Below are 12,928 nucleotides of genomic sequence, written 5' to 3'. Positions count from 1 at the left end.
AGTCTCGCCTAAGTCTCGTCGTCGTTGCTTTAGTCTCGCCTAAGTCTGTCGTCGTTGCTTTAGTCTCGCCTAAGTCTCGTCGTCGTCGCAACCTTCTGGTGACGAGCGACCCCCATTTGGGTGCGGTGAGATCGTAGAATGCACTTTTCATAAACAAATATAATTAATCCTCCACACACATTATATACCGAATTAACGACAAAAGGCTGGGCAAAATCATCATACCAGCCATTTCACACACTGCAAAACACAATTATACATGAACTAAGATCATATCTATAAGATTTACATTTTTTTGGCCAAAACTGTGCGTACTATGCTCTTTGTTTAGGTCTCTAGTGACAAAGCGCGCAGCGATCATGGCGGAAGGACACATGCATTAGGGGCATGTTTCGACCCGGCGTCGACTGGCCGTGTCCGAATTACTGTCTTTCAAACCGTTCAAAAGTTATTAAAGTTAAGCCAACCATTAACCCACCGCTCCCCAGAAAATAAATTTAACCGCCACCTACCTTTTGCTGATTTTCGTGACGAAAAACGCTGCTAAGCCATTTAAATCTGCAGCAGCTCTACAGCCCGTCTCCCACTTCGTATATGTAACGTAAAATGGCGGCTCTGACAGAATGAATGACAAAATGGCAAAGAATTCAGCCAGCTGGACCAATGAATGTAGACAGGGGGTTTGTGCCAGCATATCGAGATTTTCAGTGAGTAAACAGAGCCAGAGCTCCTCAAACACCCCCGCAAGGCTTCAGTTGGACGTTTCCGGATCCAACAAGGTGTCACGTGATTAAATCGGCCAATCACAGGCCTGACCAAGCTTTACATAGACACACACACTGAGGAATTTATTTTATGATATGACAAATATGACAGCTCAAAACTGCTCAAAATTAATCCAAATGATGCCAAACTGCTTTATTAGGATTATTGAACACTATTAGTGATAAGACAAGTGAATATATAGTTAATATTTAGTTATATAGTATATAAAATTAGAATACACCAGCGCAACTGCTGGTTCCAAAAAGTTTGCTTGACTCAGACCATTTATGCTCAATCGAAGTAAAATCTGTTGTGGAGACATGTAAAACATGTGCTATGACTGTGGAGTATTTTTAGGCTTCAATCTGCATTATTTCAAATAAATGTTTTCAATAAAAGTGCCTTTTTTTCAGGCGAACCTGAAACTTTTTCAATTTGAGCTGTGCCATATGTGTATATGTTATTAACCAGTAACATATACACAATATTTACACAATTCAACACATCTCACAAGTGTTACCTGTATTATACCATCAAAATGATTAAAATAGACCTTGTAGTTAGAGCTCTGGACTCTCTTGAGTATGGGGTATGCAATTTTCGAGCAGAGGCCTAAAAATAGGGCTAGGGTTTAAAAGGCTAAGTCTCCGCAGTCGCCGACCACGTCCCGTCATCGTCGCCTACGTCCCGTCATCGTCGCCTACGTCCCGCCATCACAATCACCTTCGTTTTTTCTTTTTTCCAGTTATGACGACAGCCTGCCAGAACTTTCTGAAATTTCCGCAAACCATCCAAAAAGATTTTATACACTTAATCAGGGTTCAGTTTGATTCAGACCTACTGATTTTGTCTGAACCAAGGTTGTAATCGTGTTTTGATCTTGTGGTTTGTTCAGATGGATCCTGTTGGAGCCAAGAAGCCCTAACAGAAGAATCTCTGAATCTTTGTTCTCTGTCTCTGAAACCAGCTGAACCCACCAACACTTCCACGGTAGCAGCAGAGACATCTCTGTTCCATCAAACACTTGTTTAAAATGCGTTTGATTCTCCTCTAAAGTCAGCTGTGTTTGTTTATTTGTTCAATACAAAAACTGTCAGTCTCTGGTCTTTAATCAGCTGTTAAATACTGTGTGTGCATCAAATCGTCCAATAGAGGAACACTCAGCTGGAGGTCAAGGTGAGCCGCAGATGTTTTTTGTGACGACTCTTCTGGAGGATGATTTTACAGAAACACTCTCTCGTAAGATGCTCACAGCAGAAGTCCAAATACAAGGAAATAAAACTACAGAAATTAAAAAGTAACAAAAAAATGACACGCATTTTATAGGAGTGGACCGTGTGTGTGTTCTCTTACCGACTGGTGAGGCCTTGCAGGTTACAGGTACTTTTGGTGACATCACCGAGTTGTACATTTATGTCAACTATCAGCTATGGAGTCAGAGGAACGAAAGGTTTTGGGCTTCTGGAGAATCGTAAAGAAAATTAGACTCACGACAAATTAAACGACGTCAGGAAACAGTCGTCTGGGGATGAATCGAGTGTAAAGAAGCCTGAAGAACCAACAGACGATCCGAGTGTTTCATGGTCTGTATTTCTATCATCAGACTTTGTTTGTAATATTAATAAACAATAGTCCTGATTAAGGATGTCGGTTTCTGTTAATTGCTCCCGTTAACCGGTTAAATATGATTTAAAAGATAAAGTGAAACACGTGCCTTCTGCTCCGGCGCTCCATTGATTCTGAAGCTACATCCAGTTTAAATGTTTCGCCTTCTTCTTTGTTTTCCTTCGGCGTTGCTGAACTTCGTCTCATCTTGATCGGGTCTCAGGTGCTCCGATCGTCCGACTGATCTAAATAGTTTGATGTCTCTGTGAAGACATCGAGCCCGTCGCCGCGGTGCTTCATGTTGAATGAACACAGTGACTGTGTAGCCGTTTAAACATGTTATCGATCGGTGAACCGGTTAACGGTAACGTCCCTTTCTTTATTTTATTTCTTTCACTGCAACTGTTCTATTTGTAGCTTTTTAGTGTTGTAATAATTGTTCTTCAATCTGCTTTTCTTCTGCCTTGTGTTGATGTTTTGAATGGTTTCATGTGAAGCACTTTGTTGTTGAAATGTGCGATACAAATAAACTGCCTCGATGTGAACTCCATCCCACAACTTGTTCTGAGAATGAAGCGGCTGCGACGTCGTCGTTTTAAACAAGAACCTGAATTTACTTTCAGTTCCACGAAAGGTTCTTGGTCGCGTTGAAAAGTGGAAAAAATGATTAAATACATAAATATATATTTATGTGCATGTACAATGAACCATGTTCAGCACAATTTAAAGTGCTTCAAAAAGATTAGTGAAGACATTTAACACTCAACAATTTACTCTTATAAATATATACATCTTTTTACAAATGATTTATCAAATTCCTTTTATGTGCAAACACCGTTTGATTCTGACCGTCTTTATTTTGTCTTTTACGTACAGTGAACTTTATTAACAAGCACATTCAGCGTAAAGCGTCACTGATCACAGGTAAATAAAGGTGCGAGACGTTCGTCTCTTTTCCTCCGATCACATCCAAAAAATACACAAACTGTTTATTTCTACTTGACTTTATTAAAAAATATTATCAACAAAATCATCAGGAAACATGCGCACACAGAGCGCGCGCGCGCGCACACACACACACACACACACACACACACACACACACACACACACACACACACACACACCTTCCTGTTTGTTGAGAAAGAGATTTTTAACTGTTATTCTGTAACAAAAAGAAAAATGACCGACCGACGGATAAATGTAGAGTTTCATTCCAAAACACTTTGCATCCAATTTATTAATAATTAAAGGTGGAGAATAAAAACAACCTGATATTCCCAGTTTCATTTTCCAAAAATATACAATATTTATATAATTACATGCAGTGAAATCTCTGACTGGCAGCTCGTTTTTGGGAGGAAACTCTTCACTTTCGAAAAACTCTGACGATCAAACTGAACCGAAGTGTTGATTAAAAAACAACACTTTGTTTATTCACACACACACACACACACACACACACACACACACACACCCCCCTACAAAAATAGAACGCGCGGCATTTTATATGTTGAACTCCAAAAAACAAAACCCACGTTGTGCACATCGTCGCCGCTCGTCTAAGCTAACAGCTGCTTTTTGTTCACGTACATCATAAAAAACAAAGCTTTGAATGAAAACAATGAAACAACCAGACGAGGTTTTCTTCTTCTGGTTTTGTCGGAGCTAATCGATGACGCAGCGCTTTCTTTGGGGGGGTCAGAGGTGAAACGAGTAACTGAGGTCACATTTAAACGCTCACCTGCAGGTACAATAATAACTGTTTATTTACATACATGCATGCATGTAAATAAACACGCTACTCAACTAAACTCTGTTCAAGACGGAAAGAAGTCGGGTTTTTGGGGAGAATTTTAATAATAATAATAATAATAATAATAAACAGAATGTGGACATTTTAACGTTTGACCTACTGTACTTCAAATAAAGACTTTCTGCTGCTCATTGGTTTCTATTCATTTCTGCTTTCTATTAAAGACTCTTGAAACTGGACCGGGGTCCCCTAGACAGGGATCCCCTGGACCCACTGGACCCGTTAAAGTGAAGTTCCTAATAAAAGGGATGAACGAGGAGTAACTTCATGTCACTTGTTTCTCTTTTAAAATTCTCCCCTGAAGAAGAAGAAGAGGAATGATGTATCGCAGCTTTGTGTCCATCTTCAGAACAAACTCCAGAATCAAGTCGTAGAACTGTTTTCTCTTGACTCGTCTCCCGTTTGTCTTTCGGCTCCTTTTAAATATATATTTTTTCTAACTGCCCTCAGCTGTTGTGCGCTCTCATTGGCCGACGACGAGCTGTCGTCGTGCGCTCTCATTGGCCGACGATGAGCTGTCTCAGGTAGGACTGCGTGAGTCCTCTCAGCTCCTCCAGCGTGTAGTCCTCCGGCATCGGCAGCCGGCTGATGTGCGGCGCCAGCAGGCCGAGCGGGACGCCGAGGGAGTCGGAGTCGCCGCCCTGCTGGAGGGTCAGCACCACGCGCAGGATGTTAGCCACGCGCTTCGCCATCTCTGCAGGAGGAGGAGGAGGGGCTTAGTTAGAGGAGGTGTTTCTGAGTCGTGGAAGCAGCTCAGCTCACCTCACATCGTCTCCTCTTTCTCCTGTATGGACTCAGCTTATTACACTCTTTGTGTTCTATGGCGTTACAGAGCCATTGTAGGCTCTATTATTATTATTATTGAGCTGGGGGAGCGGGGGTAATATACTGAGAATATACGAGACTAAAGTCATACATTTATGAGGAAAAACTGAAAAACTACATATTTTATTGTGAAGGAACCAACCTCATCTTATTAATCAATATAGATATAGATAGATATAGATATAGATAGATATAGATATAGATAGATATATATAATATACACATGATGTCACAGACATCACATCCTCTGGTGGTGTGAGTGTCTTCAGGTTTCTGTGTAACTTTAAGCTTCTAAAGTTCTCTCTGACCGTCGGCCAATCAGAGGCCAGGAGCCGCTGTGTTCTGTTACCTGATTGGGCGAGCCGGTCTCTGGCGGAGCTGCAGGGCAGCAGCTCGATCCTGCTGCACAGAGACGTCACGTCGCCGTGGAGACGCTCCAACTCGTAACCGGCGGTTTCCATCTGGAACACACAGGAAGTGACTTTGTGTTAGCAGCATGCTAACGTGTTAGCACGTGATGAGCGGAGCACTTTGGCTTCTACTCGTCTTCATTGAACATTACAATAACCCTTTCAAAATAAAGGTGAAGCTTCAGTACCTGCTGGATGTCTTGCAGGGTCTTTATGACGCGGATGTAGTCCAGGTAGACCCCCCCCCGCCGTGTCCCAGTCCTGGATGGTGGCGCTGTGTTCAGGGACCGCCAGCCCCTCCAGGAACTCCAGCAGGTAGTCGTGGTTGTCGTTGATGATGCAATCTACGGGAGGACGGGACGGACAAGCTTCATGTGACCGCTTTTAGATCATGAAGGACAAACAAAACCACTTTGTGTTTTATTCTGCGCTCATTAAAGGGTCCGTCTGTGTAGTTCTTAAAGTGACAGTAACACAGACCTGAGGCCAGGTGTTGGATGAGCAGCCGGTGACACTGGCTCCAGCACCTGGCCCGGTACAGGTGCAGCGCCTCCAGATGGCGGTTGGCATCGCGGCGCGCTTGGGTGGCCTTGGCCTCGTGGATCCACTGCTCCGGGATCAGCAGCCTCTCCGTCAGGAAGCGCTCCCTCCGCAGAGACTCGTCCGTCTCCTGCAGGCGGCAGTGCAGGGTCAACATCGCCCTCACCGCTCGCTCCCGCTGACTGGAGACAGAGACATTCAAACACCACAGAAGAAGAAGAAGACAGAATCGGGAAGAGAAGGATGCGAGGACATAACTAGAGATTGAGACCATAAACTCATGTTTACAATGTTTACTGAGGTAATAAATCAAGAGAGAAGTAGAGTCATTTTCTCATAGACTTCTATACAACCAGAGGAGTCGCCCCCTGGTGGACACTAGAGAGAATGCAGCTTTAACACATGAAGAACCGGAGGTTGTCTCCTGGTCTGAGTAGTTTGATTTGACAGATGAAGCTGGACCTACGCGTGGTCGGGGATGTGCAGCAGGATGAAGACGGCCATGTGCCAGAGCCCGGCGCTCTCCAGCTGGGCGGCGTAGCTGGCGTGGAGGAGTCCCTGCCGCGAGGCGCTCAGGTGGCTGTAGTGCAGCGCCTGCAGGACGCCCCACAGGTGCCAGCTCAGACGGTAGTCCAGACGCTCCCAGGTGACGGTCAGAGGGTCCAGCAGCTGCTGCAGGCTGTAGTGTCTAAACACAGAGACAGAGACACTTAAAGAGGTCTGATGAGTCCAGAGAGGTGGACCGGTGAAACCAGCACAGACCGGCTCTGTTTAGAAAAACGTTAGCAGTCGCTGGAGGAGAAAATTATCGATTGTTTTTAGCTAATAAAGGACAATGTGTTAAAAATCTACATCCGAGTAAACATTTTGCAGCCAAATCAATGGATTGATAATAATAACGATTTAAGCTCAACAGGTGAGCTGGTTTACCTGTCGCTGTAGAGTTTGAGCAGGTGGAAGCAGAGGTCGTGCAGCGGCCATTTAGGCTCCGCCTCCTCATCCTCCATGTCCGCCGGCTCCGCCTCCATGTACGGAGGAAGGGGGGGGGCAGGCGTACTTCCCCCCCTCACATGAGCCCTGCAGGACAGAAACAACCACAGAGATGAGATATGAGTGAGTGAGAGAGAGACAGACGGAGAGAGACAGACGGAGAGAGAGACAGGAAGCAGCAGCTCACCTGGAAGGCGTCTTCATATCCTTTGAGGGCGTCGGCTACGGAGGCCGTAGGAGGCAACATGAACCAGAGGTGAACGGCTACGCAGCGCTTCCAGTCCAGCTCGGAGCAAACGTTCACCACAGAGTCAGAGGACTGCCACACCTGGAGGGTCGGACAGGAATGAAAATGAATGCATGTAGATGCAAAATATACATATGTTGTTTTTTTTTAAAAATACATACATATACACATATATAAATATATAATATCGCTAATATCAACCTTTCGTCTGCCTTTGTCCGTTCTTAACGTGTCTACCGGCATCAAAACAGGAAGTCGATGTTAATGTAGTAAAGCCCGCCTCCTGCTCGATTTGATTGGCTGCCTGGGACGAGTGTGACATTGACGAGCGGTTGCTACTGAACTGTTGAGTATTTAAACTGCTTTTAGAGCCTTTGTGTGATCGGGGCCTCGAGCTCTCAGATAAAACCTGAAAATGACGTTTCCCTTGAAATGATACCGAGAAGCTTTTTAACCACATTCACAGTAAAACAACGTTCTGACTCTGAAACAAACGAATCCTTCACATCTCTGAGAAGCCGGTAAACTATATACGTATGAAGGTATTTTAGCATCAACACAGGAAATGAAACGTAATGTGTGCGTACGGGTTTCCCGGAGAGCAGCGTGAAGATGCGCAGCCGTTCCTCGGGCAGGTAGCTGTCCGTCTGCATGCGGTTCCAGTCAGCGAGCTGGAGGGCCAGCAGGTCTCTGCAGTACTGAGAGCCCACGGCCTGGGACAGCAGCAGGGACAGACGGTGGTCTCCTGGGGACAGACGGGTTAGGGTTAGCAGGGACGCTAGCAAGGGATGCTAACAGGTCTGTCCGTCTCTCCCCCCCCCCCCCCCCCTCTCTCTCTCCGTCCGTCCGTCCGTCTCTCCTCACCTTCCTTCTGAGCCAGTCGACAGGCCTCACTGATGCGGTTCCCTGTCAGGTAGCTGAAGATGGCGTCCGTGTGACGACCCTTCGCCACCAGCGCCACCTCCTCCTCCACCCGGCGGGCGGCTCCGCGGGACAGCCAGGCCGAGAAGGTCCGCCTCCTCTCCAGCTGCTGCTCGTACTCGTCGGGTATCTCCGGGTCGGCTGGGCCCAGCCGGCCCCACAGGGCCTCACACAGGGTCCAGACCTCAGACCAGTAACCCAGCAGGGCTGGAGGGGAGAGAGAGACCCTCAAGAATCAGAAAAATACCTGTGAAGCTACGCTAAAGCTAAGCTAGCGAAGAAGTACTCAGGGTATTGTATTTCAGTAGAAGTAGTAATACTACAGTGTAAAAGTACAAAAGTATCAAAATATACCTTCAGTACCAAAAGTACTCATTAGACAGAATAATATATATTATATTATTGATGTAGCTCATTTTAATGATTTTATATAATCTACAATAAAATATAATTTATTAGTTAAATATTCTATTATATTTTGTATTATTAATCTGAAAGTAACTTTTGTCATTTAATAAATGTAATGCGGTAAATGTAATGCGGTAAAGAGACAATATTTCCCTCTGAAGTAAAAGTACCTCAAACGTGTACTTGTACAGTACTTGAGTAACTGTATTGTAAGTAGAAGCTCTAACGTATGAACACTCTTACGCTCGGCGTCTCCCTGCTGCTCGCTCAGCTCTCGGATCCACTCGGCGTACTCGTGCAGCGCCGCTACGCCGGGCCGCGGTCGGACCAGCGGGCAGGCGGAGGCGTCGGTGGAGTCGATGGTGCTGTGCTTCAGACAGATCTCCAGGGGGCGCTGCAGCACCGACCGGCTCTCCTCTTCATCATCATCATCCTCCTCCTCCTCGCTGGACTTCACTGGAGGCTCCAGACCCACCAGCTGCTCCAGAACCACCTTATAGGGGCTCTCTGTGAGCCTGAGGACACACCACAGATACCATGTTCACGTTCACGGTGTTTATTATTGTTTTATTTGTGTGAAACCGTTTCTTACGGTTTGCTGCGGGCGGGTTTGGGCAGGAAGCTGAAGTCCGTCTTGGTGAGTTCTCGGCGGTCGAGCCGCTCAGCCGGCGGTGAGCTCAGCCGGTGGCCGCAGTGAGCGAGCGTCCAGCCGGGACCCCAACCCACCCGGAAGGAGCGACCCGCAAACAAGCCGGCGTCCATCAGCAGACTCCCCTACAGCAGCAACACACCGTGAGTGAGGAGAGACTTTAAAGGAGCTACAGAAACGAGTTCATGAAAGAAACATTCAATATTTGAGTCATAGTTTGGTCGTGTGAACCACAAAACCATGTTTACTTTAATGAATCTCCAAAACGACACCGTGTATTACAGACAGTAGGTGTAGATTTTCCTCTTTCCGACTGTCCTTAAACACATCATGTGCTACAAACAACGTTCACTCTGAGCTCCACGATACCTCGTATGAGTACAGACCAGAGACTATGTGTGTGCATGTGTATGACCAGACGCTGCTGTATGTCGTGTTGATGGAGATGCTACAGTGTTAGCTTAGCATAGCACCGATCGATCCGAACTCCATTCAGAAAACAAGTATTTTAAAAGTGATTTGTTCGTCTTCTTAACACGAATTCAAACTCGTTACTAACCTGCATCATTTTGGTCGGTTTATTGCAGTTAAATCACAACTAAATGTTTATTGTTTATAAATGTGTGTTCTTACAGAAGTGAACCGGCCGACGTGAATACTCTCCTGATGACGTCATGACTATCGGTTATATCTTTGTTTACCTGATATCAATAAACAACAACAAACCTTCCCCTGAGTGACCGACTCCTTGAGGGCCACGGGGCCGCCCAGCCGCCGGACGCCGACCGTCCTGACCGAAGGCTCCGGGGTTCGGGGGGGCAGCAGGAAGGACGAGGGTCCCGGCCCGGCCCAGTGAGACGAGTGGGGGGGCTCTTTAGCTGCCGGAGACCCCCGAGTCAGAGGAGGAGAGTCAGACATCTGAGAGAAGAGGCCGGAGGTGAACCGAGCCTGAAGGAGACCCCCCACTGTGGAGGCAGAGAGATCATCATCACCACCACCACCCTGCTGCTCGATATAATATCTTCATCATCATAGAATATCTTCAAGGCACTAAACCAAAATAAAACAGGAAGTGGGCGCAGGTGAGTGTTCTGGTACCGGAGGGTCGGCTCTGAGTTCCCGGTACGACGAGTCGAGGAGACGAGACGTCGACCTTCATCGCTCTCTGGTCCTGAAACATGTCGCTCTCCTCATCCTCAGCGAACAGAGACGCCTTCATGATCTGCAGACGAGAACACGTGAAGGTTCAATTCCGGCTTCATTCAGGCCGACCGTACTTCCTGTTTGAGGCACGTGGCTCTTACCTGGAGGGTGTGAGGGTTGATCCCCAGAGAGGACGCCATGTGGCCGGACGCAGAGACGCCGTCATGCTCGGCGGGGATCGGACCCCCGAGCTTCCCGCTCGTCCAGTCCGTCTCCAACGCCGGCAGGTCGTCGTCCTCTCCTCCCAGCATGCTCTCTGTCGGGAAGCTCTGGGTGATGTCAGCCATGTCGCTGTCCAGCTCGGCCACGCCTCCTGTGATCTCCACGGCAACAGCAGACTGAACGAACACACACACACACACACACACACACACACACACACACACACACACACACACACACACACACACTAGGTGTTTACGTTGAAATTTTATGTATTTTAAACATGGTTGTTGAATATTTAGTTATTTCTCCTGTAACTTCCTGGTTCTTTGTATTTGAATAGTTTTAACTGGTCTGTGAAGCACCTTTAGGTTTCCTTCATATTGTAACAGATAATAAATGAATTAGTATTAGTGTTTATCGTAGGTTTCATGTTTACAGAATGAACAGAACACATCTTTGTGCTCGTTAAGTTATTATTTACAGTGAAGTTGGCTGATTGCTGATATACGATCCACTGATCTTTATCAAAATAAATATCTTATATTTAATAAACATTAACTGAGAACAGACGTCTGACTTCATGTCACAAGAAACGTTTGATCTCTGCAGATTAAAATGTTACCACAAACTTTACAGACCAAAGATTAAAAGTCTTCATAAACTTTATTCGGTTTTTCTTTCATTAAATGCATAAAATATAAATGAATACAATTCATGTCACATCTGGAAGCAGCTGAAACATTTACCTGCTGAAGTATTTATGCTCTGAAGCAGATGTTTAAGAGGAGAAACTCATAATATAGTTATAGAATAATAACAAACAGCAGATATTCTGTAGAAGTCCCGAAGAACTAAAACCTTAAAACATTAACGTCTGATCAGAAGGTTTCCTGAGTAGAGAAAATACTTTGAGTTAAGGTTTAAGTACTATTTATACGTGTGTGTGAGAGACAGGTCAAGTGTGTGTGAGAGACAGGTCACGTGTGTGTGAGAGACAGGTCAAGTGTGTGTGAGAGACAGGTCAAGTGTGTGTGAGAGACAGGTCAAGTGTGTGTGAGAGACAGGTCAAGTGTGTACTGGAGTTCAAACTGAAGCGGCATAATTATAATAATAATAAACAGATCAAAGTTGATATAAACCGTTTCCAGCATTATAAAATGATGAATGGTAGCTTTAACCTGGAGGAACATTAAAACGTTTAAGTTTGTAACAACATTCCTGATGAAATGAACTCAGCGAGGTTTTCTGCTTCTAATAAAAACAATAAAACTAAAATAAAGCGTTGCGATCTACGTTTACTGTGAACGACGTCAGACGACCTGAACCGGACTTATTGTTGTCGAGTAGAAGCTACGATCCGAGTAGTCGACTTTAAAGTTCAGCATTCTGAAACGCACAAAACTTTAATGGAAATATTTCACTAAAGATTCTTGTTTCAGGAACACACAACGGCGTATTCAGGCCGTTTTATAAATGAATATAAAAACTACAGAGAGGTAATATTCAGAGATGACCTCAGAAGAGTTTTTAGGGAATAAAGTCACACATTTAGCCGGCGTCTGAATTTGGTTGCTCCTAAAAGTTGTCGTTACGTTTTCTTTCATGCTCTTTATGAACATAATCTCAGGTGTGTCAGTGAGGACGAGGAGGATGAAGATTAGTGTGGATGGGCGCAGGCTGCTCTACCTGAGCCTGTGGCACCACCTGCTGCTGGGAGGGGGGCCTGCTGGGAGGAAGTGACATCGTCTTCAGCTTCTTGGGGTCGGCTTTGAGCGGGACATCCTCCTCCTCGTCAGAGTCCTGGAGGCCATATTTAGAGAAATGGGCCACCTGGGACAGAGAGAGAGAGGGGGAGGAGTCAGTTAATTTTTTTATTTATTAATTATACTATATTGATCCCAGAAGGGGGGATTTGTCTCTGCATTTGACCCATCCCTGTATATAGGGAGCAGTGGGCTGCCAATGACAGGCGCCCGGGGAGCAGGTAGGGGTTCAGTGTCTTGCTCAGGGACACTTCGACACATGACACGTCCCAGTCAAGGATCGAACCGATGACCCTGCGGTTAAGAGAGTTGTCTGGTAACCGCAGGGTGATCGGTGAGCCATGGTCGCCCCCAGAGCGAGAGAGAGGGAGGAGTCAGTTACACCAGAGCGAGAGAGAGAGAGAGAGAGAGAGAGGGAGGAGTCAGTTACACCAGAGCGAGAGAGAGAGAGAGAGAGAGGGAGGAGTCAGTTACACCAGAGCGAGAGAGGGAGGAGTCAGTTACACCAGAGCGAGAGAGGGAGGAGTCAGTTACACCAGAGCGAGAGGAGTCAGTTACACCAGAGCGAGAGAGAGAGGAGTCAGTTACACCAGAGCGAGAGGGAGTGAGAGGGGGAGGAGT

The 12,928-nt window shown here is 46.0% G+C and overlaps 3 protein-coding genes across 4 annotated transcripts in view; 1 reads left to right on the top strand and 2 right to left on the bottom strand.

Annotated features, from left to right (window-relative positions):
- LOC116398075 (transcriptional regulatory protein AlgP-like) overlaps window positions 1-1,935 on the top strand; it is a 7,826-nt gene extending 5,891 nt beyond the window's left edge. The window contains exon 8 of the mRNA XM_031874098.1: window positions 1,661-1,935. Within this exon, the coding sequence (XP_031729958.1) occupies window positions 1,661-1,690 (30 nt within the window). The 3' untranslated portion in view covers window positions 1,691-1,935. The remainder of the gene's footprint in view (window positions 1-1,660) is intronic.
- Window positions 1,936-3,207: 1,272 nt separating this feature from the next.
- LOC116398076 (nuclear pore complex protein Nup98-Nup96-like) lies at window positions 3,208-6,290 on the bottom strand. 2 transcript variants are annotated; one of them, XR_004213734.1, is made up of 5 exons: window positions 5,902-6,290; window positions 5,610-5,765; window positions 5,361-5,472; window positions 3,812-4,880; window positions 3,208-3,497 (listed from the first exon to the last, which is right to left on the bottom strand). XR_004213734.1 is itself a non-coding variant. In XM_031874099.1 (4 exons), the coding sequence occupies exons 1-4, from the start codon at window positions 5,989-5,991 to the stop codon at window positions 4,684-4,686; spliced, it is 555 nt and encodes a 184-aa protein (XP_031729959.1). In that variant the 5' UTR covers window positions 5,992-6,290; the 3' UTR covers window positions 3,208-4,683. The 2 variants fall into 2 exon arrangements, 1 of the variants encoding a protein (XP_031729959.1); XM_031874099.1 differs by having other exon boundaries at window positions 3,208-4,880.
- Window positions 6,291-6,557: 267 nt separating this feature from the next.
- Window positions 6,558-12,399, bottom strand: LOC116398074 (nuclear pore complex protein Nup98-Nup96-like). The gene is made up of 11 exons (XM_031874097.1): window positions 12,231-12,399; window positions 10,481-10,717; window positions 10,275-10,398; window positions 9,903-10,141; window positions 9,120-9,301; window positions 8,771-9,042; window positions 8,063-8,326; window positions 7,786-7,943; window positions 7,139-7,279; window positions 6,892-7,038; window positions 6,558-6,649 (listed from the first exon to the last, which is right to left on the bottom strand). Exons 1-10 carry the CDS (start codon window positions 12,285-12,287, stop codon window positions 6,958-6,960), a joined length of 1,755 nt encoding a protein of 584 aa, XP_031729957.1. The 5' UTR covers window positions 12,288-12,399; the 3' UTR covers window positions 6,558-6,649; window positions 6,892-6,957.
- Between the last annotated feature and the right edge of the window lie 529 nt (window positions 12,400-12,928).

The sequence above is a fragment of the Anarrhichthys ocellatus genome, unplaced genomic scaffold (genome assembly GCF_004355925.1).
Source record: "Anarrhichthys ocellatus isolate YVR2014 unplaced genomic scaffold, GSC_Weel_1.0 scaffold78, whole genome shotgun sequence".
Lineage (NCBI taxonomy): Eukaryota > Metazoa > Chordata > Actinopteri > Perciformes > Anarhichadidae > Anarrhichthys > Anarrhichthys ocellatus.
Note: the sequence above shows the minus strand (reverse complement) of the source record. Positions and strands in the feature narration are given on the sequence as shown.